The following is a 24,248-nucleotide window of genomic DNA, read 5'->3' on the forward strand; positions in this document are numbered from 1 at the left end:
TTTTTTACAATAAGTGTGTTCTGTTTATTATGAAAATCCCCTCACCCAACATACATAAAAATTAACTAATATTATGGACATCCATAGACCCACCACTGAGATTTACTAATTGTTAACATTTTGCCATATTTACTTAGTCTTTTTTGTTTGTTTTGGGTGAAATATTTTAAAGTTATTGACATCATGATATTTTATCCCTAAATATTTTTGTGTATCTCTAAAATATTTTCCTACCTAACCACAAAATTAGGGACAATTTTTTCATGTTGGCTAATACAGGCCTACCTTATTTCATTGCACTTCATGTCATTGTGCTTTGCAGATACTGTGTTTTTTACAAACTGAAGGTTTGTGGTTACCCAAGGTCCGTCTAGTCAAGGCTATGGTTTTTCTTGTGGTCATGTATGGATGTGAGAGTTGGACTGTGAAGAAAGCTGAGCGCCGAAGAATTCCTGCTTTTGAACTGTGGTGTTGAAGAAGACTCTTGAGAGTCCCTTGGACTCCAGGGAGATCCAACCAGTCCATTCTGAAGGAGATCAGCCCTGGGAGTTCTTTGGAAGGAATGATGCTAAAGCTGAAACTCCAGTACTTTGGCCACCTCATGCGAAGAGTTGACTCATTGGAAAAGACTCTGATGCTGGGAGGGATTGGGGGCAGGAGGAGAAGGGAACCACAGAGGATGAGATGGCTGGATGGCATCATCGACTCAATGGATGTGAGTCTGAGTGAACTCCCGGAGTTGGTGATGGACAGGGAGGCCTGGCATGCTGCGATTCATCGGGTTGCAAAGAGTCGGACACGACTGAGCGACTGAACTGAACTGAGTCTAGCAAGTCTATTTTTGTTTATTTATGTTTGGCTGTGCTGGGTCTCCACTGCTGGGTGGGCTTTTCTCTAGTTGCGGAGGGCGGGAGCTACTCTCCCTGAGTTGCGGTGCCTGGGCTTCTCGTCTCCGTGGCTTCTCTTGCTGCGGAGCACAGGCTCTAGGCTCAGGCTTCACTAGTTGCAGCACGCGGGCTCAGTAATTGCAGCTCCCAGGCTCTGAGCACAGGCTCAATGATTGTGGTGCATGCACTTAGTTGCTCCAAGGCATGTGGGATCTTCCTGGATCAGGGATTGAACTTGTGTCTCCTGCTTTGGCAGGCGTATTCTTTACTACTGAGCCACCAGGGAAGCTCCAGCAAGTCTGTTGGCGTCATTTCTCCAACAGTTTTTGCTCCCTGCATGTCTCTATGTCATATTGTGATAATTCTCACAATATTTCAAACTTTTTCATTATTTTCATATTTGTTATGGAGATCTTTGATGTTTCTACTATGACCCGCTGAAGGCTCAGATAATGGCTAGGGTATTTCAGCAATGAAGTAATTTCTAGTTATATGTACGTTGTTTTTTTAGACATCATGCTATTGCTCACTTAATAGATTACATTATAGTGTAAACATACCTCTTATATGTACTGGGAAAGCAAAAAATTAGAGTGACTCACTTTATTTCAATGGAACTGAACTAGCAATATCTCTGAGGTCTGCCTGTATATAATCCATATGCAAATTCTACCAATTGGTCTTCAAAAAAATTTTTTAATAGATTTGCTTAAATCAGGGTCCAATTAAGGACCATACATTACATTTGGTTATCATGTCCCTTATTTCTCTGTAAATGAAGAGTAACATAGCCCGGCCTTTGTATGCATCACATTGACTTGCTGAGCCAGACCAAGTCAGTTACTCTGTTGAAGGTCCAACTTCTGTATTTGCCTTTTCTTTGTGGTTGTGCTGCTTTTTTAATGAAAACAATGTGATAAAAAAAATTACTCCCCTCTGTAGTTTCTAGCCACACTCCCAACTGTGTTGTAAGCAGTAACTCCCATGTGCCAGGCATGGTGTGTGTGTGCTGTGTGCTCAGTCGCTCAGTCGTGTCCGACTCTCTGCAACCCCATGGACTGTAGCCCGCCAAGCTCCTCTGCCCATGGGATTCTCCAGGCAAGAACACTGGAGTGGGTTGCCGTTCCCTTCTCCAGGGGATCTTCCCAACCCAGGGATCGAACATGGATTTCCTGCATTGCAGGCAAATTCTTTACCATCTGAGCCACCAGGGAAGCCCCACCAAGCATGGTACTCAGCACTTTATTTATGCTATCTTATTTTTAATTATCATAATAAACGCATGACACAAATACTCTTTATCAATCCCTTTATATAAATGATGAAAATGAGGCACACAAGTAAAATAACTTGCCAAGGCTCAATCGTTGAGCAGACCAGCTCTCAAGCCAGCAAGCTGAACTGCCATGCAGTATTGAAAGAACTGAAAGAGATGCTGCAAACTAAGAAGGAAGGTAGAGAGACCAGTTTTGCCTCCCCTGGGGTTGCTACATGACAACCAGCAGGCAGATTTCCCATGATGCTCAGGGGGAGGTCTGCAGGGAGGGATGGGGTAGGGTCTGCAGTGATTAAATCTGTTCTTCTTTCAGAGCTTGGAGCTGTTCTGGGCATCTCTCGGGTTTCCTTCTGCTTCCTTTTCTCCCATTCTTGGAATGGTGCTTTTCCTTTTCTGGGCTTGAGAGTCCCCAAGTCTGCTATTTATAGGCAAGGTGACATCAGACCCAGAAAGCAGCCCTCAAGGGAGCCTCCAAGCTGCCAGGGTAAAGGACTTGTGGGATTCACTAGCTATTGAATTCCTGGGTCTTCATTCATGAGCATTCTGGAAAAGGCAGGCAAAGGACACAGTACATTTTAGGAAAGAACACCGGAATGGGACGTTCACACCTAGGTCCTTAGCAAGATTTGCCTCTGTCCTGGGCAGGCTGTGTGTCTTTGTCTGTGGCATCCAGCTTCCATGAGCCCAAGTGTCCTGTATTATATGTGATTTAAATCTGCCAGTTGGATCTCCATTGTGAGGTTGTTATAAGGACTATGTGAGGGTAAGAGTGGGAGTGGGCTTCCCAGATAGCTCAGTGGGCAGAGAATCCCCCTGCAATGCAGGAGACCCGAGTTCGATCCCTGGGTCGGGAAGGAGGGCATGGCAACCCACTCCAGTATTCTTGCCTGCAGAATCCCATGGGCAATGGAGCCTGGAGGGCTAAAGTCCATAGAGTCACAGAGTCAGACACGACTGAAGCGAATGGGCGCACACACACGCACACAAGAGTGGGAGTAACTATGGAGCTATAAGAACTCCTCTTCAGGATGTCCTGCAGTTGCAAATTCAGATGTGTACTTGGGATAGGTGGGTAGCATGTGGTTCCCGGGAGAGCTGTCATGTTCCAACAGGACCACATAGCCATGGCTGATTGATTAGTCAAGGCCTTGGCAGTGGATCTAGCTTCCCCAGGATGCTTGGGCTTAGGAAGGAAGGGTGGTCAGTCACTCTTTCCCATGGGTTTAGGTCCAGACTGGGAAAAGAGCATTGACATGAATGCTTCCTCACTATGAGGAAGACAGTTCAGTGAGGAAGGTGAATACAGCGAGCAAGTGGAAGGGAGAGAGACACATGAGATCCAGGTTCCAGCTGTTCCTGGGATCTGACTGTATCCCTGAGGTTTGCCTGTTCAACTCATGTTTGGCTTCTCTGAGCCAACCATTCCTTTTTTTTTTTTTTTTTTGGTTTAATGGCTTTTGAGATTATTTCAAAGGAGAAAGCTAGAGTGTACTACAAGAGCTTGGAGACCACCTCCTAGTCTCTCCACCTCATTTTGCAGCTAACGTCCAGTGTCGTTAACCACCTTGTGAGTGGCAAAACCTACACGAGAGTCCAGGTCTCCTGAATCCCATCCCCGGGCCTCCCCCACCTCTCCAATATGCCTCTTTTCTATCTGGGCAGCGCATCATAATGGCACATGTTAAAAAACAGTAGCTCTTACTATTTACTGAGTATATACTAAGTTCTTCCCTGTACTCAGTGATTCTCATGCAATATCTCAATAGTGCATGCATGCTAAGTTGCTCCAGTTGTGTCTGACTCTTTGTGACCCCATGGACTATAGCCCACCAGGCTCCTCTGTCCTTGGGATTCTCAGGCAATAGTACTGGAGTAGGTTGCCACGCCCTCCTCCAGGGGATCTTCCCGACTCAGAGATCGAACCTGTGTCTCTTACGTCTCCTGCATTGGCAGGCGAGTTCTTTACCACTGGCAAAGCCTGGTGCAAACATATGTGTGTGCAAAAGAGGCCCAGGTTTTGCTCATCAACCCTGTGGTAGAGAAGGGAATTCTGGACGTCTCCCCACTAAAAGTGGCTTTGCCTTGTCAACAGAAGGATGCCCTGTGGTGAACAGGGATGGCTCACTAAGGTACGTTTCAGGTTCATAGAGATGACAAAGGGCAATCTGTCTCAAAGTGTCAACTTCTTCTTTTTTAAAAAGGCATTTATTTAATTATATTTTTGGTAGCACTGGTTTTTTGTTGCTGCTCGAGAGCTTTCTCTAGTTGCGGCAAGCAGGGGCTACTCATTGCAGTGACTTCTCTTGTTGCAGAGCACAAACTCTAGGCACATGGGCTTCTGTAGTTGTGGTGTGCAGGGCTAGTTGCTCCCATGCATGTGGGATCTTCCCGGACCAGGGATAGAACCTGTATCCCCTGCATTGGTAGGCGGATTCTTAACCACTGGGACCCCCAGGGAAGTCCCTCAGAGTGTCAACTTCTGATCTTCAAGAACCACTTGGGAGGCTTGTTAGAAATGCAGTGTATCAGTTATCTATTGCTGTGTAACACACTGCCCCAGATCTTAGTGGCTTAAAACAACAGATCTAGTTTGCGGAGGAATCTGCAGTGAGGGCAGGATTCGGCAGTCATGGCTTGTCTTTGCTTGGGCAGCTCAGTTTGGGGACTGGAGGATGCACTTTCAACATGACTCATGTGCCCAACTTGGCACGGTATGCTCGTTGACAGAAAATCCTGCCAGCGTCGTGGGCTGTGGGCCGTGGTTCCTCTCTGTGTCAGGCTCTCTCTTGTATATATGGGCTTCCTCACAGCATGGTGGCCGGGTTCCCAGAGAGAACGTCCCAAGAGAACAAGATGGAATTACATTGCATTTTTATCTCGCCTCCGAAGTCTCTCCTGTGCTGTATTGTTGATCAAGGGAGTAAAAAAGGCTCATTTAGTTTCAATGGTTCGTAAACTCAACCTCTTGATGGGGAAGTGACAGTAGGAGGCAGAGAAAAGATGGAGAGGAGAAAGGGACAGTAGAGAGAGACTGGTGAGAGAGGGCAGGGCACGTCATATTGCAGGGCCTGAGCTGTTTTTGGCAAGTAGATCACCTTTTTAAAAAAAAATTTATCTATTTTTAATTGGAGGAAAATTGCTTTACAATATTGTGTTGGTTTCTGCCATACAGCAACATGAATCAGCTACAGGTATTCATATGTCCCCTCCCTCTGGAACCTCCCTCCCACCTCCCACCCCATCCACCCCTCCAGGTTGTCACAGAGCACCGGGTTTGAGCTCCCTGCATCGTACAGCAGATTCCCACCTGCCATCTATTTTACACACGGTCGTGTGTATGTTTCCATGCTGCTCTCTCGATCCGTCCCACCCTCTCCTTCCCGCACTGCGTCTCCACTCCAAATGGGTTCATCAGTACCATCTTTCTAGATTCCACATATATGTGGTAATACACGATATTTGTTTTTCTCTTTCTGACTTCCTTCACTCTGTGCAATAGGCTCTAGGATCATCCAGCTCATTAGAATGGACTCAAAATGTGTTTACAGGATGAATCAAAGTACCGAGGTGGCAGGGAGCAGTGGGTGGGTCTGTTGCTGTGGGAGCCTGAGTGTTTCTGTGCTCAGTCTGGGCAGGTATGGGCGACACAGTTAAATCAACTCCAATGGGAAGCAAAGGAGAGGATTCCTCCCTGGCCAGGTGTGCCAGTGCCCTTGGTCCCAGAGGTACACTCTGCCTGAGCTGGTCCATCTCGTCAAACAGAAAGAGATTCAGCTGTCCCCGGGGGACTGCAGACACCCCCCCCCGCCCCCACCACTGACAGCAGAAACCCATCCATAGGCAGAAATCACCCTTCACTCTTTCACTAAGAGCAAAACAAAGTAAAACTCCCAACAGGCAAACAGAACAAAAACAAAACCCCCAACCCTACAGAAAACCTCACTGAAGAAAGAAACCTGGGAAGCATATATATGCATGAATGCTTAGTCGCTCTTATTCTACTCTTTGCAACCCCAGGGACTGTAGCCCACCAGGCTCCTCTGTCCAAGGGATACTCCAGGCAAGAACACTGGAGTGAGTTACCATTAGCTTCTCCAGGGATCTTCCTGACCCAGGGATCAAACCCAGGTCTCCTGCCTTAGCAGGTGGATTCTTTACCGTCTGAGCCAACAGGGAAGCCCTGGGAATTATATGTAATGCCTATTTATTGAAGACCCCACGTGTGCCATCTGCTTTACTTAATTTAATTCTCACACGACCATGGTTTCGCAGACGAGGAAAGAAACTGAGGCTCTGGCAGGCAGTGACTTGCCTGCGTGCACACACTAGAAGCAGGTGCATGCGTGTGGTTCCTGCCAGCTCCCTTGGCTCCCGGGTCCGGTTGATGAGCATCAGTCTTTTCTCCACTCCCTGTAGGCTGGGTCCTTGGGCAGCTTTGCCTAATGAAGAGAAACGTTCTTTATGCAATTTGGATCTGACCGCTCGACTTGGCGACAATTTGTTTTGTGACTTCCCAGTTAAAATGGAATTCTTTTTTTAGGAATAGTGACTCTTGGAGGGCAGAGCCAGGAATTTTAATTGGGTGAGAGGCAGCAGCGGGTGTTGGAGTGGGGAGTCTGGAAGCACCTACTCCACTCCTGATTGTGTGACCTTGGGCAGCAATACTAATGCTCATTAATAATAATACCCTCCACTTATTGATCTCTTATTATGTACCGGGTGCTGTACTGAGCAATTCATGTGCATCATCTGATTTAATCTTCTCAGCTGTCCTGGCAGGGAGGGAGGTACAAATAGCATCCCTATTTCATAGATGAGAAAACTGAGGCTTTGGACATTGCACAAGTTGCCCAAGGCCACTCAAATAGATAGGGTTACAGCTGAGACTTGGGCCTGGGCACAGGGCTTCCAAAGCCTGTGCTTTTACCATCATGCTGTCATCATATTGACAGACGTGTGAACACAATACAAACACTGACATTTATTGAACGTCTCACATTATATACACTGCTCCAGTCACTGTATGCAATGTATCATTTAATCCCCAAAAGAACTCTGTGAAGTCAAAATTATTATCATCTCCATTTTTTCCCATGAATGAATTGCCTTCTTGTTTAGTCGCTAAGTCGTGTCCGACTCTTTGCGACCCCATGGACTGTAGCCTGCCAGGCTCCTCTGTCCATAGCATTCTCCAGGCAAGAATACTGGAGTGTGTTTTCATTTCCTTCTCCAGGGCAATCTTCTGGACTCAGGGACTGAACTCTCATCTCCTGGATTAGCAGGTGGATTCTTTATGACTGAGCCACCAGGGAAGCCCTCTCTCATGTTTCAATTCAGTTCAGTTCAGTCACTCAGTCTTGTTTGACTCTTTGCGACCCCATGGACTGCAGCATGCCAGGCCTCCCTATCCATCACCAACTCCCAGAGTTTACTCAGACTCATGTCCATTGAGTCAGTGATGCCATCCAATCGTCTCATTCTCTGTCATCCCCTTCTCCTGCCTTCAATCTTTCTCAGCATCAGGGTCTTTTCCAGTGAGTTAGTTCTTTGTATCAGGTGGCCAACGTACTGGAGTTTCAGCTTCAGCATCAGTCCTTCCAATGAATATTCAGGACTGATTTCCTTTAGGATGGACTGGTTGGATCTCCTTTCAGTCCAAGGGACTCTCAAGAGTCTTCTCCAACACCTCAGTTCAAAAGCAGCAATTCTTCAGCTCTCAGCTTTCTTTATGGTCCAGCTCTTACATCTGTACATGACTACTGGAAAAACCATATCTTTGACTAGACAGATCTTTGTTGGCAAAGTAATGTCTCTGCTTTTTAATATGCTGTCTAGGTTGGTCATAGCTTTTCTTCCAAGGAGCAAGCATCTTTTAATTTCATGGCTGCAGTCACCATCTGCAGTGATTTTGGAGCCCAAGAAAAGTCTCTCACTGTTTCCCCATCTATTTGCCATGAAGTGATGGGACCAGATGCCATGATTTTAGTTTTCTGAATGTTGAGTTTTAAGTCAAAAATTTCACTCTCCTCTTTCACTTTCATCAAGAGGCTCTTTAGTTCTTTGCTTTTTGCCATAAGGCAAAATCTCAGATCTGCATATCTGAGATTACTGATATTTCTCCCAGCAATCTTGATTCCAGCTTGTGCTTCATCCATCCCGGGATTTCGCATGATGTACTCTGCATACAAGTTAAATAAGCAGAGTGACAATATATAGCCTTGACATACTCCTTTCCTGATTTGGAAGCAGTCTGTTGTTCCATGTCCAGTTCTAACAGTTACTATCTGACCTGCACACAGATTTCTCAGGAGGCAGGTCAGGTGGTTTGGTATTCCCATGTCTTTAAGAATTTTCCATAGTTTGTTATGATCCACACAGTCAAAAGCTTTGGCTCACACGTTTGGTGAGGGGTTTGTTCTCCTTCTGCTGCATGGATGTTTTCTAAGAGCTGTTGCTTTCAGAAAAAGGGTTAAGCCAGGCATGGGCTCCGGTCCTGTAAGGGTGAGTGCTGGCCTTTGATGAAGCCCCTCCCTTTCGCTCTCAGAGAGAAGCTGTGGGGGTGGGGGGTGTGCAGAGGAGTTTGGGGTGCGGGTGTGCTGCTGGACACATGCCTGGACAAATCACCTGTACCTTCTCCGGAGGCTGGAGGCACAGGCCGCTCCCTGGGGCTCTCCCAGCCTGGCTCCATCAGCCCGGGCTGGGCAGCCGGCCTCCTTGGCACAGCGGGCCCCAGCCTGAGGCTCCCGGGCCCCGCGTGGCTCGGTGAACTGTGCAAGGAAAGGAGGACCTGCCAGCGCGTCACCGGCCAGCTCCCCGCCGGGCACCATCTGGGACGCGCTGAGCTGGAGGGCGGGGCGGCCAACGGCAGCCTCCCCCGCCCCGCGGGCCGCACCTCCCTGAGCGCCGCCCAGGGACCGCGTCAGGACGCCCGGAGACCGAGCATCCCGGGAGACCTCTTCTCCGGTAGCCCCAGAGGGCCCCGTCCGACATGATAAACGACTGTGTGTCAGACCTCGCTGTGGCTGCCACTGTGCTGAGTGCTTCGTGTGTGTTGTCTCATTTAATTTACTCTTCCCATACTCCCATATATTATCCACATTTTATATTACTAGATGAAGCTAGACACAGAGAGTCCAGGGACCTACCCAGCGTCACACAGCTGGTAAGCTTCAAAGCCAGGGGTCAGATTGTCTTTTTTTTTTTCCTTTTCTTTTGAATTTATCCCTACCTACTGGTGGCTCAGACGGTAAAGAATCTGCTGGTGATGCGTTGTAGAGCCTCCTTTCTTTGCACAGTTTACCGAGCCACGAGGGGCCCGCTGTGCCAAGGAGGCCGGCTGCCCAGCCCAGACTGATGGAGCCAGGCTGTGTGAGCCCCGGGGAGCAGTCTGTGCCTCCAGCCTCTGGAGAAGGGGATTTGTCCAGGCATGTGTCCAGCAGCACACCCGCACCCCAAACTCTCCTACCTACAATGCAGGAGACCCGAGTTTGATCCCTGGGATCAGGAAGATCCCCTGGAGAAGGAAATGGCAACCCAGTCCAATATTCTTGCCTGGAAAATCCCATGGACACAGAAACCTGGAGGGCTACAGATCACGCAGTCAAAGAGTCTGAAAAACTGAGCGACTCACAGTTTCATTTTCACATATATTGTCTGTTCAGAACAACCTCCCCCACACCAAAACACACACACACACCCCTACTTTAGTTGAAATTGCTCCGAGAAAATATGTAGCTCATCTGAGTTAAAACCGACCATCTCAGACGAGAAAGGTTTCTCTTTTCCATTCTTATTTTCTCTCTTTCAGTTCCATATTTCCCCCTCTCAGTTTTATTGAGAAATAATTGACATCACTGTATAAATTTAAGGTGTACAGCATGATGGTTTGATTTACATGTATTGTGAAATGATTACTACAATCGATTAACATCCATCATCTCATACAGATACAATAAAAAGAAAAAAAAAGATTTCTCTTTGTGATGAGAACTCTTAGGATCTACTCTCTTATCAACTTTGCTGTAGCTCATCAGCAGTCACCATGTTGTACATCACAGTCTATTTATGAGAGCCTGCCTGGCTCCTGAGTCTTAGATTCTAATTTTTGCTCAGTCTCTTGAAAGTGAAAGTCACTTAGTCGTGTCTGACTCTTTGTGACCCCATGGACTCTATAGTCCATGGAATTCTCCAGGCCAGAATACTGGAGTGGGTAGCCTTTCCCTTCTCCAGGGGATCTTCCCAACTCAGAGATCAAACCCAGCTCTCCCGTATCACAGGCGGATTCTTTACCAGCTGAGCCACCAGGGAAGCCCTTACTTTTGAGCAGTTCTATCCGGTTCCCTGCTCCCTATGAGTCTTCAGCTTCTCTGGGCTGTAGGTGTTGGACTCCGTTTTCAGGCTGTGTTCATCAGAGTCGCAGAGTTCTGTTGGGGGCTATGGTGTGGGTGTGGGTGGGGTTGGGGAAGGGGTGAGGAGAAACTGAGGCTGAGCATCAGACCCCCAGCCCAAGAACTGCTTTTAACCTGAGAACAAATGCCTCTATTCACTGGTCCCTCTTGTGTGTGACAGGTGGCTTACAGGAGGGATTACGGTAAGTTTCAAGACCAGCAATTGCTGATCTGACATTCTTGTGCCCCAAAAGAGGAGGAAAATAAACCTCAGAGAGGGAAAGAGACCCGTCTAAAGAGGCCCAGCAAACTAGTGACTTGGGAGCATAATGTACTTGTTGAAAGTACAGGTTCTGGAGCCAGACATGAATGCTTCAAGCCCTAGCTCTGCCTAAAACTGGTGGTGTCCTTGGGCAGAGTGGTTCTTGACTGCTAGACAATCCCCATCTTACTATCCCTAAGTGCTCCAAGTGGGGTGGTTGAGGCTCCAAGTTACCTCACTAAATATGGAAGAACTCAACAACTGATTCAGCTCTTCACCCTCAACACCAACTCCTAACTCAAAGGGCCCATGGTGCCCCCATGCCTTTGGAGCTGACCATTTATGATGTGCATTCAGGGCTACTCAGGCTTCCCTGGTGGCTCAGATGGTAAAGAATATGCCTGCAATGTGGGAGACCCAGGTTTGATTCCTGGGTCAGGAAGATCCCCTGGAGAAGGGAATGGCAACCCATTCCTGTATTCTTGCCTGGAGAATCCCATGGACAGAGGGCTACAGTCCACAAGGTTGGAAAGAGCTGGACGCAACTGAGCAACTAACACACACACACACACACACACACAGGGGTACCCAAGGACTACCCTCCTTGCCCCCTCCACAAAGAAATAATTTGTAGTGACTTTCCATCTGGCAACCTCCACTGGGATTCACACCCAGCAGAGTTCATGCACAGGGAAAGGGCCGGGCTTGGGACAAGAGGACGTCATGAGAGACTGCGTGTGACCTTAGTAAGCACGTGACCTTCATTGCCTTCCCCCACATCTCCGAGCCTCTGCATCTTCATCGTCAAAGAGCGAGGCTGGAGGTTTGATGCCTTCCTTGGGCCTCTACAGCTTCATGACTGCATGCTCCCATGAGTCCAGATGCCAGGAAATACCACCCCTCTCCTCCGGATCCAGACATTTCCCTGAGAAGTGTCCTCCCTAAGTGCAGACTCATGAATCGGACCAAGTCCTAACTGACCGAGCCTTCTTCTCTGTGCCATGAGTGATGAGACTTTTGAGTTCCCCTGGCCTTGGGAAACTGGCCTCATGTGGTCTGGGTGCAGGGCTTTCGAAGCGCTGTCCTAAGGGACAGCTCTGACCCAGCCATAGCCAAGCGAGAGAGCTTGAGGTCAGGCCAGGTCTCTGCACAATGAAGTCCGAGCCCGCAAGGGAAGAGTTTTCTGAAGGAGAGGACTGCCTTCCTCTGGGCACAGAAGCTGCCAGACACAGGCAAGTGTGAGATGGGGCATTGCAGCGTGGCCACACCAGGAGCTTTGCCCTGCTCTTCCTCCTGGAGGGGGAGTTGCTGACCCGGTTGGTCAGATTTCTGAATACTCGTAGAGATGTGCTTCCTAGAGGGCAGGGTGACTGGCTGATAAAAAGTGGCATGCGCTTTCTGCTTCCTTCTTGCTGCGGCCTGAGTAGTGAAAGGCTCAGGCTCCTTTCACAGGAGACGCTTGGCCATCTCTTGCCCTCTGTCCCTTCCCTTCAGCCCCACACAGTTCAGCGCCTTCACTTGATCCAGACCTTTCTGGTTGGCTAGGCAGCCTGGTGGACACCCTGCTCACATCTCCTTGGGCCACCCTGTCTACAAGATTACCTGTGAAACATTCATCCTGATGGCTTTGTGAAATGGAGTATTTCCCGCCATATTGGTAAACAGGATGCCACAGCCCTCAGGGATTCCAGCCTTCCAGGTATAAATGTCCGAGCCTGTGAAAGGAATGATTGCAATGAGCCCAGACGCTTGCATCTTCCCATACATAGACAAGCACTAAGTTCCTTAATTTGAGATAACTGGTTTTCCTTAATTACCAGTAATCTTTTGATATTCAGACTACCTGCTCCTTGCTGCAAACTTCTATATAACCTGACTCCTCGCCCGCCACCCCCCTACCCCCCCAGGCTCCCAGAAACGGTTCTTTCAGGGTCACCTGAGACGCTGTCTCTGGGGCTTGAAGTCCTAACAATTCCCAGAGAATAAACATAACTCTCAACTTTCAGGTTGCATGTATTCTCTCTCTCTCTCTTTTTTTTTTTTTTTTTTTGGCAGTCAACAGCTTCCTGTATTTCTCTGGGCACAGGGTGGACTGGAAGGGTGGGGAGTGTAATGCCCCAGGAGTGACCTTCATCCAGTGAAAGATGTGGGAGTGGATAAATCCCCCCATTGCTTGCCATCAAGGGAGGTAATTCGGGGGTGTACTCTTCACCATCTCTCAGCCAGTCTTCAGCTAGGTTGGGACTTGGTAGTGCCCAGTTACCGCCCTGACACTGACATGTCTTTGATTGGCTTCTTCTCTTCCCTCTTCCCCTTGGGCTTCCTGGATCTCCTCCCTCCCAAATAGGCCAAGGTTCTTAGCTTCTATCTCAGGGTCTGCTTGTGATGTTGTGATTTATAATATGACATATATATTTGGTCCTTGTTTCTGGCACAGAGCTCCTAAAATCCTGGGAGTTTCCTAAGCAACTGGAGCACAAAGGTATCTTTTGTTATGTTAATGAGGCGACTTTTAAAAAGAGCCTAAGAATGGGGCTGGTTGCCTGCCAGTGGAGCCAACCACATCCTTAGAGGATTGGAAGTCAGGGCAGGGCAGAGGGCCTGGAGATTGAATTCAGTCACCAATGGGCAGTTATTTAATCAGAGTTTCCCAGGTGGCTCACCTGCCAATGAAGGAGACACAGGGTACCTGGGTTTGATCCCTGGGGCAGGAAGATCCCCTGGAGGAGGGCATGGCAACTCACTCCAGCATTCTTGCTTGGAGAATTCCATGGACAGAGGAGCCTGGCGGGCTACAGTCCATGGGGTCACAAAAAGTCAGACACGACTGAGTGACTGACCATACACACTCCTCTGTAATGAAGGTCCCATAAAATTCCAAAGGGACAGCTACTAGGTTGGTGAGCATGTGAAAGTGTGGGGAGAGCAGTGTGCCTGGAGAGGGCATAGAAACTCCACGCTTTTCCCCCAAACCTTGGCCTGTATATCTTTCCATCTGGCTGTTGATTCATACCCTTAAACATTCCTTGTAATTAATGAGTAAATATACTGAGTAAACTAGTTTTTTGAGTTTTGTGAGACACTCCAGTGAATTAGCCATGCTGAAGGAGGGGGTCCTGAGAACCTCTGATGCATAGATAGTTGGTCTGCAGCACAGATAACAGCCTGGACTTGCCATTGGTGTCTAAAGAAGAGGGCAGTCTTGTGGGACTCAGCCCTTCACCTGTGGAGACTTAATTCTGTCTCCACCTAGATACTGTCAGAATTGAGTTGAATTGACAGCTGATGCTCTTGGAGAGATCTACATTAAGACATATCCTTTCACAAATTTCACTGCAGTGCTGGGAGAGGCATGGTGATTTTACTCCCATTTTATTGATAAACAAACTGAAGCCTGGAGAGGTTAATGACTTTTCCCTAAATGGTAGATTGTAGGACTCCAACTCAGTATCCTTTTCTCAGTGGTACACTTTGGTGTCTTCTAGGCATCTCTGATGTAAGGGAGGACGCTGGGTTGCTTTGGGTGAAGATTGGCAAGGAATGGAGTCTTTTGCTGCTGTCTTTATTTTTATTCTCAAGACCAACAGTGGATTTGTTTAGAAAAAGACTTGCCTTTTGATTTAAGGGCTTCCCTTGTGGCTCAGCTGGGAAAGAATCTGCCTGTAATGTTGGAGACCTGGGTTCAATCCCTGGGTTGGGAAGATCCCCTGGAGAAGGGAAAAGCTACCCATTCCAGTATGCCTGGAAAATTCCATGGGGTTGCAAAGAGTCAGACATGACTGAGTGACTTTCATTTCACTTTGATTTGAACTATTGATACCTTAATGGGTTATGAGAGCAGAGAGGGATATTTAGCCTTTTGGTTAAAATAGTATGGGAGGGTTAACTAGTGCCTTGGTTGATCCCAGGGTTGAGACCTTCAAGAAACGTCACAGGATCATAGGGGCCCTAAGCCAGATTTGGGCTTCCCTGGTGGCTCAGTGGTAAAGAATCCCCGTGCAATGCAGGAGATAAGGGTTCTATCTCTGGGTCAGAAAGATCCCTTGGAGAAGGAAATGGCAACCCACTCCAGTATTATTGCCTGGAGAATCCCATGGACAGAGGAACCTTGTGGGCTACAGTCCATGGGGTCGCAAAGAATCGGACATGACTGAAGAGACAGAGCATGTATGCAAGGCAGTTTGAGATCTCCTTGTCTAGTCTATGCCTTTCTTTTACAGAGAAACTGAAGTCGAAAAAGGAGAAAGTCCTTAGGGTCACTAGGTAACATGGAGATTAGGGTCTGAAAGAAAGTAAAAGAAATAAATACAGGTAATCGGAGATTGTGCTAAAATCAGGAATCTTGGCATTTGCTAAGTTATTCTGTGGCTGGGGTTATCCAGAACACCTGGAACTGAGCAAGTATGCAAAGATCTATCTAAACTTTGAGAGAACCACTTCAGGAATGGATTAGTGATGTCTGCCTTGGCACTCCAGTAAAGATAAGGTCAGGAAGGCTGGAATTGTGGATAGCTCAAGTGTTGGTACCCTCAGGCTGGAATTTGGAGGGACAGTGAAGGAAGATCACCAGTGATGAAACAAGGAAGTGGCTGATTTGGGGTTTAGGTTACCCGCTCCACCACCCCAGATTACTTTTTTGCTCTATCCTTCTTTCTCAGAATTCTATCATACCACTTTGGAATCCCCATAACCTAGTAGAATGCACACACACTTTATTTTACACAGCAGACAATTAAAGCAAGCATTCTGGATCTTGCTCCAAATTTTGCCGTTAGCATCTTGTCTCTTTAGTCCCACTTGAGTCTCTCTCTTTCCCCATATGCAAAATAAAAGTGTTGGGCCAGCTCACTAATTCTCAAAAAACATTCAAAGGAACAATAGTCCTACAGGATGGTAGCAGCTGTTATATGGAATAGCTTTCCATGATTAATAGTTTTGGAATATTGCTGGACTGATAAAAAACATTTTTTAAACTGCAAGGCATCTTAGATCTTTACTAAGAACCCACCTTCAAGTTAGTCAGGTAGGCAGATTTCCCCAGGCTTATTTGGAAACAGAAAATATGTCATACGTGATAGTCTTTAAAGGTCTTTCAGCTTCTGAATGCTGTAATTTTTACCAATTTCCTTTAAGATGCATAATCAGTGATTGACTCACTTTAGATCTCTCCTGCAGATATGATATGGTGGTTGATTTTTAACCACAGTGTTTAAGTGGCTCAAAGCAAATGGCAACCCTGGGGGTCATTTCTTTAGTTGAGCATTTGAAGATAAATCAATTGAACTGAGAACAATTGAAACAATTTGTTCTTTTAAGAGCAGACTAGGTTATTTCAATTACATTAATGATGTAAATAATGTGATAAAACCAACAGGCAGAACTGACTGCAGAGGCTAGGGGGCCTTTTGGAGGGGCATACATAGCTTTTGTCAGCATAGTTACTACGAAGGTTTTCTGTCTGAACATTTCAAGTAGCAAAATCCTACTCAGCGACACCCCCAGCCCCCCACCCCCCGGCCCCAACACACAGTTACAGTCTCCATCCACATGTGGTGGAATTCTAGGTGCCTGACCCTCAGTGGTTCTCCACACTGGGGAGATGTGCAGGCTGGGGCAGCCTGTGTCTACCATAGAGACAGACTGTTCCTTCAGATGAAGGGCCATCTTCTTTCCCTAATCAAAAGAGGTCACACTTGTTTGATCTACCTTTCTGCAAGTCTGGTCATGAATAACTTCAAACTCTTCATATGAATAGTTTTCGCCAAGACTATTTCAGCATCAGCATTAATATAAAGGGATGAAAAGCACAGTGGGTACTAACCAGGGATTCATTAGCATCACCTATGGAATTAAAGGGCTTCCCAGATGATGCTCATGGTAGAGAACCCACCTGCCAATGCAGGAGATGTAAAACATGTGGGTTCAATTCCTGGGTCGAGAAGATCTGCTGGAGGAGGGCATGGCAACCCATGTCAGTATTCTTACCTGGAAAATCCCTATGGACAGAGGAGCCTGGCAGCCTATAGTCCATGGGGTTGCAAAGAGTGGGACATGACTGAAGTGACTTAGCAACCTGATGCAAAGAACCGACTAACTAGAAAAGACCCTGATTCTGGGAAAGATTGAAGGCAGGAGAAGAAGGGGACAACAGAAGATGAGACGGCTGGATGACATCACCAACTCAATGGACATGAGTTTGAGTAAGCTCTGGGAGTTGGTGATGGACAGGGCAGCCCAGCATGCTGCAGTTCATGGGGTCACAAAGAGTCGGACATGACTGAGTGAATGAATTGAAACATGCTTGGCCTCACTACTGAAGATTTTGATGGTGGTGATCTAAAGTGGGGGCAGGCATTAGTATTTTAAAAAGCTCCACATATAACAACCCACCTGTCTGATAGGAGACTGGATACATGAAATGTGGTGTATTCATTCAAAGGAAAGCTACTCAGTAATAAAAAGAAAAAATGTTGTTACATGCAGCAACATGGACATTAGGTTAAGTCAGTCACCAAATAATATATACAATGTAGAATTACCTTTTAAATGACATTTGAAAATAAGCAAAGCTTAAAACTCAACATTCAAAAAAATGAAGATCATGGCATCTGGTCCCATCGCTTCATGGCAAATAGGTGGGGAAACAAGGGAAACAGTGACAAACTTTATTTTCTTGGACTCCAAAATCACTGCAGATGGTGACTGTGACCATGAAATTAAAAGACACTTGCTCCTTGGAAGACAAGTTATGGCCAACCTAGACAGCATATCAATAAGCAGAGACATAACTTTGCCAACAAAGGCCTGTCTAGTCAAAGCTGTGGTTTTTCCAGTAGTCATGTATGGATGTGAAGAGTTGGACTATAAAGAAAGCTGAGCACTGAAGAATTAATGCTTTTGAACTGTGGTGTTGGAGAAGACTCTTGAGAGTCCCTTGGACTGCAAGCAGATCCAACCAGTCCATCCTAAAGGAAATCAATCAATCAATGAATATTCAATATTCATTGGAAGGACTGATGTTGAAGTTGAAACTCCAATACTTTGGCCACCTGATGAGAAGAACTGACTCATTGGAAAAGACCTTGATTCTGGGAATGATTGAAGGTGGGAGGAGAAGGGGATGACAGAGGATGAGATGGTTGGATGGCATCACAGACTCTTTGGACATGAGTTTGAGCAAGCTCTGGGAGTTGGTGATGGCCAGGGAAGCCTGGTGTGCTGCAGTCCATGGGGTTGCAAAGAATCGGACATGACTGATAGACTGAACTGAATTGAATACGTTGTATAAGAAAACATAACTGGTTTCTACTAGGAAGTAGTGGCATCAATAACAAAGGGACACAAGGGCATTTTCTAGGGGTGAGGAAAATATTCTGTTCCTTGTTTTGGGTGGTGCATCTACACAGATGCCTATCACTTTGAAACTTAAACTGAATCCTTCAAAGATGCATTTTATTTTATATAATTTATGTCCCATTTCAATAGAAAAAAAGCCACACCTCTCCAAATTAGGGTCCTGTAACCTGCACTAAAGTCCAAGAAATGATCATCTCCACCTAAGAGATGGGTCCAATCCAGCTCAGCCAAGTTACAGCTTCAGGAACAGAACACTTCCCAGTTTTCTGCCTTATATCATACCACTCCACAATCTTACCCTCCAGAATTTCTCCCATCCTTTCTCTGTGGGTGATAAAACTCTGGAGAACTCAGCATACAGCCACCAACTTAATAATAAACAAATAGGTGTCCATGAGCTGTGGTTCCATTCCTGTCTCCATTTCAGTGGCCACATCTGCACTGCTGGAAGGGGTCCCTTCTCTCCCAGGTCCCCTTGTGGCTTATTGAGCACCTACTATGTGCTGGATCTTGGGGGCTCTTTTACCAAGGAGTTTCCTCATTTTCAAAATAACCCTGAGAAGTTGATTTTTTTTTTTTTTTACTGTCTTCCCCATTTTTCCGATTAGCAAATCGACTAAGAAGATGAATAATGGGCCTGGAGGTGGCACCAGGCCGGTTAAATGGAGAACTCAGGGTTAGAACAGTGATTGCAAAACTCCTTACACTTTAAGGTCTCGTTTCTTCCAGGGCCTGAGGGGAAAAAAGCAGTGTTGGAAGGAGTGTAAAGGGGGCAAATGTCCTAACGGCAATGCTTTTCAAGCCCAGTTACCAGAATCCAAGTCAGTCAGGCCCCACACACCCAGGAGTCCCATGCTCTCTGGCTTGACCCTGCTGGTAGCTTAGAAGTGACAGCTTCAGGACGACTTTTGTTTGGTATAACTTAGAAAACAAGAAAGAAGCAAGTGGAGGGTGTCCAGACGTGTTTAGTTTTAGGTTTGTGGCTCCCTGAGATCAGAGGAGTGGGTTCCTCTTTGGGGGTGGCGAGGCACAGAGGGAGGCATTGGAACAGATTCTGTGGCGTGTGTGTCTGTGTGTGCGCGCGCGCGTGTGTGTGTTGGCGCGCCTGTGCGTGGAAGGGGGATTGCTGTACCCAGCGCGAGGCACTGGGGGAGGAGGAAGCGGTAGCAGAGATCTGAATAATTGATTCCTCAGCCGCACCAGACGCCTGGGAGCGGGCGGAGATCGTGGTTTCAGCACCACGGACAGCGGCGCGCCCGCCTCAGGCGCCCCCGCCGCCAGCCAGCCTCCTATCCCGGCCTTACCGCCGCCGTGCGCTCCGGGAGCCGGTGGCCGCGGTGTGCGCCGCCGCCGAGGGACTGCGGGGTCTGCCTCGGCCCGCCTCCGGGGAGGGCGGCTGCGGACGGGAGACTCTCTCGCCCGCCGGAGCTCCAAACCTTTTCGGCTTTCGCGGGGGCTGCAGCGTCTCGCCGACTGAGAATAAGTCCCCAAGTTGGCGTGGGGGGCGCCCCTGCCTTCCTCCTCCTCTTCCTGCGAGGCGACCGCAGCAGAAGCACGCCTCGGGAGCCCGGTTGAGCCAGTTCTGTGAACCAGGGTGGCCGGGAGCTCTCCGGACTCCCGCCGGGAAGTGGGGAGCTGAACGCCTGGCGTGGAGCTGGCCACGCAGCTAAGGGCTTAGAGGGAGCTGCCTGTCCCCCGCGCCCGCGCCTCTCTCGGCCGGGGACCGCGGGGATCCCCGGCCACACGCGCGCGCGCGCTCCCACATCCACTCACACACACACTCGCCCTCACACATCCACCAGCCCGGAGCCGGGGCTGCGGAGACGGCTCTCGCGCGCGCTCGGAGGACCGGGGCAGCGACTGTCCGGAGTGGGGCAGGAAGCCCAGCTCGGGCTGTTGGAGGGAGGCGCCGAGGGCTTAGCCGGAGCATGGGTCCCGCTGAGCGCTGAGTCGCGGCCGCAGCCATCAGCCCTGGAGATGACCAGGGGCGGCCACTGCTGAGAACTATGTGGAGAGAGGCTGCGGTGAGTGCCGGAGCGGGACGCGGGGCCTCGGTAGCCCCTTTGGGAAGAGGACGGTGGGAGGCTTTCATAGGAGGGGCGACAGGACTGCAGGAGGGTCGTTGCGTGGGAAACATCGCACCTCCCTTGGGGGTCCGGGGCTGAGGGAGCCGGAGTCCTTCCTTCCCCCTCTCCTCCTGCCGGCACATCGCAAACTCAGCCCGCCCCCTCCCCCCACCTCAGCCCCCATTCCCTCCTCTTTGTCTCCCTACCCCCCTCCTTGCTCAGAAGCTCCTGGCCGCACTACTCCTGGCTGCCGGCGCCGGGGAGGCGGCAGGGGGTGAGAGCCGAGGTGCCTTGTTAGCTTCTCGAGGGTGGCCAACCCGGGTCTCCGGTTCTCCTGTGCGCCCCGGGAGTGAAGCTCTCTATTTCGGCCACACGGTTTTAGGAGCCGCACTGGGGGACGTCTCGGGCACGGAGCTTCAGCTTTCCAGCTCGGGCCGAGCCCCCACTGTGCGCGCAGGGGGCGGGGGTGGGGTGGGGGGGCTGTGTGAGCATTGCAGACTGCAGTCAGTTCCCCCCGTCCCTCCGCCTCCCCTCCCCCCGCCCGTGGGCTGACCCTGTCTCTCCGTCTCTTTCTCCGCCTCGGTAGAGCCCTGCTGCAGAGCCTCCGGCTGGGATAGCCGCCCCCCGTGGGGGCGATGCGGACTGCGCGGGACGGCCAGGGGAGCGCGCGGGGGCCGCAGCATGCGGGAACCCGCTAAACCCGGTGGCTGCTGAGGCGGCCGAGATGCTCGTGCGCGCAGCGCGCCCCACCGCATCCTCGACCTTCTCTGGCTACAGGTACGTCCCAACGGGAAATCTGGGCCCCGCCGGGGTTCCGGGAGAAGGAACAGTCGGCCGGAGGAAGAGCGGGAGAAGAAGGATCCGGGGAGAGGGAGCGAGAGAGAGAAAGCGGGAGAGGGCTCAGCAGGAGCGAGGCGCCGGAGGAGCACCAGGGGGCGCTGCGGCTCCGCGCTCGCGGGGCTCCGCTGAAGAGCGCCGAGGCCCGCGCGAGTTCGCCCCAACTTCCCCCCGGCGGCAGGCAGCGCCTGGCCCGAGGGGCGCGCGCCTGAGCACGCGTGCCCGACGACGCTGGTATCTGCTGGCAGGCGCGGCCGTGCACCTGGCGCGGTCCATGTGTGGGCACTGGCGGAGGACGTGTGTGGACACCGATGGCCTTGGGCCCCTCTACTGCGGGCTTGCGGAGGTGCGCAGAAATGCACGCGTGCCTGTGAGGGTGCGCGGCCCACTGCCCACGTGCACATAAGACTTGGTAACAGAATCTAAAGTGGGAAAGCCTGGGGTGGGGGGTGGGCCAGTGCTGCACAGTTCATGTCCGTCGGAGAGCTTCTAGGGAGCCAACCCACCCCACCCAGCCCCACGCACGTTCTTTGCCAGCTCCCACGCGTCGGCCCGCGGGGGGACGTGCCTCCCCTCCAGAATTCTGCATTGCACACGCGTGCGTGAGAGATTGTGTGTATGTGTGTGTCTGAGCCTGTGTGTGCCCGCGTGCGTGTAGGGGGCGGGTCCTGGGGCTGCTTCCTGGCCCCTCTGCGCAAGGTGGGGCGGACCTTAAGTTTCCTCCAGGCACCCTGGATTCTCGGGCGCACGAGCGAGCGTCCTCAATTCTATGCGCTTGGGGCGGTCCCTGCTCGAGAGGTGCGGGGTCTGCCGTGGGTGCCGAGTGGCGCCAGGTGGGTGATGAACCCCCCGTGGGTTCGCAGGGGGCGGGGTCAGTCAACTAGCCTTGCGCCGTCGCTCGGCCGCCTCCGCACGCTGGGGCTGGTAGGTAGTTTGCGCCGGGTTCGCAGGGGGCGGGGTCGGTAACTTGGACTCGCGGGGGTGGGAGAGGGGTGGGTGGAGGGTTTGCTCCGTGCGCCTACGTCAGGGGCAGTCGCCAAGTGGTCCCACTTGGGGAGTGCGGTGGGAGATGTGGGTTGAGTCGAGGAGAGAGAGGAGGCTGAATGCGAAGGTGGGTTTGAGGACAGTTACGGAGAATCAGCTCGGATTGGAGTTGTGGGCTGAGTTGCAGATGGGTCGAGGGACGTGGATGGCCAGGGGACGGGGAATGGAGTCAGAGACTCCAAGAGCTCTCCCTGGGGTGGTTTCCGTACCTGGCTCCCAGAGCAAGGGGCTGGGTGGGTAAACCCCCTCCTCTAGAACCCTCGCGCACCGCCCCGGCGCTGACTGTTCCTCTCCACCTTGCAGGGACCGTAAGTGGCGACTATGGGCAGACTGGGCTACTGGACCTTGCTGGTGCTGCCGACCCTTCTGGTCTGGCGCGGTCCGGCGCAGAGCGCGGCGGCGGAGAAGGGTCCCCCGGCGCTGAACATCGCAGTGCTGCTGGGTCACAGCCACGACGTGACGGAGCGTGAACTGCGAAACCTGTGGGGCCCCGAGCAGGCAGCCGGGCTGCCCCTGGACGTGAACGTGGTGGCGCTGCTGATGAATCGCACGGATCCCAAGAGCCTCATCACGCACGTGTGTGACCTCATGTCAGGGGCGCGCATCCACGGCCTGGTGTTCGGGGACGACACCGACCAGGAGGCAGTGGCCCAGATGCTGGATTTTATCTCCTCACAGACTTTCATTCCCATCCTGGGCATCCACGGGGGCGCATCTATGATCATGGCTGACAAGGTAAGGCCGGGAGGCGATGGGCTGTCAGGACCCCAGCGCGTGCCAGGTGTATGGCGGCCACTGCAAATTTTCGGGAGCCCCTGGCGTCCGTCTTAATCTGAAAGGGGGTTGTGGCCACCGGCCCTGGGGAGAGCCAGGTCCTGCTTCTCCAACCTGGAATCGAATGGAAACGCTTTTTGCTTTGGTTATGAAAGTGGGGGTACTCGGAGGCACCTTGGGTGTGCCAGGAAGAACTCAGTAAATGCAGAAGTAAATGGGGTGGTGGAATGCTTAGAGATGGCTGGGTGGGGCACGGAGGTGAGCCTGGGGGCAACTTGAAACAATAAGGTTTATATTCCTCCAGTATCAGCTTTACCTGATTGTGTTGTGGCAAATGTCTATCTTTTCCCCTACTAAAAGCCACGGAAACTATTTTTAAAGGATCAAACGTGGGAATATTGTGGAATAAAATGCAAAGTTTTAGGTAAAGCAGAAAAAGGCAGAAAAATGTCATGTTTCCACAGACTCTCTACAATTAGAGGAAGTGGGGGGAAGTCTGAGGAGCCCTGGCTAATGGCACACAGGTCTGTGTTTCTCCAAGAGAGTGGCTGTGAGTGGAGAGAAGGGACTGCTGACCCAGAGCATGGTGGCGCTGGGTGTTCCTACTTGTTACCTGGGTGGGACTGCCCGGGGCTCCGAGGCCCTCAGATGGAGGGGTTGGCTCCCAAGGATGGGTTTTGATAAGGGTAGTTGGAGGGTGTCCCAGTGAAGGAAAGGTGTCCAGATCTCTTGGCTTAGAGTGGGAGGGGGATCTTTCTGTGGATCACCTGGGGGTGTTGGTGTGGAGAAGAGGGGTCTGGAGATTTGAGTGAGATGTTCTGAGGGCCTGGTTTGAGAACTGTGCTGAAGTGCAGGTGGAAAAGAAGCAAGGTGAAGAATGAGAAAGAAGGGGAGGGTTGGTGTTTGTGGGTGCCCTGTGCTTCTATCTAAGCCCTGGAAGAGAAGGAGGGGGATGTCAGGAAGGGAAGTGTGAATGTACTTGTGCACTGTGGGTGCCCCCAGCCCCAAGACCTTTTTGGAGCGTGTTCCTTAGATAGCAGGAGACATCCTAATGGAACCAGCAGACGTTTATCATAGCACTTTGCCTCTGATGCTCTCAAAGCACTTTTACATTCATCAAATCAAATACTACTTCTGCCTCAGCAATTCCCACAAGCTCCTTTGGGAACCGTATTAATTCTTTCAGGTCTCCTGGGCTGCAGCACATTCTGTTGAAATACACAACTGATGCAGTATCTTATTAAACATTCCTTTTAAATGGTTGCAACCTAGCAGAATTCCTGTGTGGTTGAGTATTTTCCCAGCCACCTCTCAGTTTTGGGGGGGGTTCCTTTCTGGGATGAAAAAAGTAGGGAACAG

At 50.3% G+C, this 24,248-nt stretch overlaps 1 protein-coding gene and 1 long non-coding RNA gene across 2 annotated transcripts in view; one reads left to right on the forward strand and one right to left on the reverse strand.

The window, feature by feature from the left end:
• Positions 1 to 6,442: 6,442 nt before the first annotated feature.
• LOC123331503 lies at positions 6,443 to 20,672 on the reverse strand. Its single transcript, XR_006548142.1, has 3 exons — positions 20,441 to 20,672; positions 12,415 to 12,527; positions 6,443 to 6,602 (listed from the first exon to the last, which is right to left on the reverse strand). It is a non-coding gene; the product is annotated as an uncharacterized LOC123331503 (long non-coding RNA).
• A 51-nt stretch (positions 20,673 to 20,723) lies between these two features.
• Positions 20,724 to 24,248, forward strand: part of GRIN2A (glutamate ionotropic receptor NMDA type subunit 2A) — a 435,347-nt gene continuing 431,822 nt past the window's right edge. The window contains exons 1-2 of the mRNA XM_025275634.3: positions 20,724 to 21,011; positions 22,419 to 22,850. Of these exons, the coding sequence (XP_025131419.1) occupies positions 22,437 to 22,850 (414 nt within the window). The 5' untranslated portion in view covers positions 20,724 to 21,011; positions 22,419 to 22,436. The remainder of the gene's footprint in view (positions 21,012 to 22,418; positions 22,851 to 24,248) is intronic.

The sequence above is a fragment of the Bubalus bubalis genome, chromosome 24 (assembly GCF_019923935.1).
Source record: "Bubalus bubalis isolate 160015118507 breed Murrah chromosome 24, NDDB_SH_1, whole genome shotgun sequence".
NCBI classification, from domain to species: domain Eukaryota; kingdom Metazoa; phylum Chordata; class Mammalia; order Artiodactyla; family Bovidae; genus Bubalus; species Bubalus bubalis.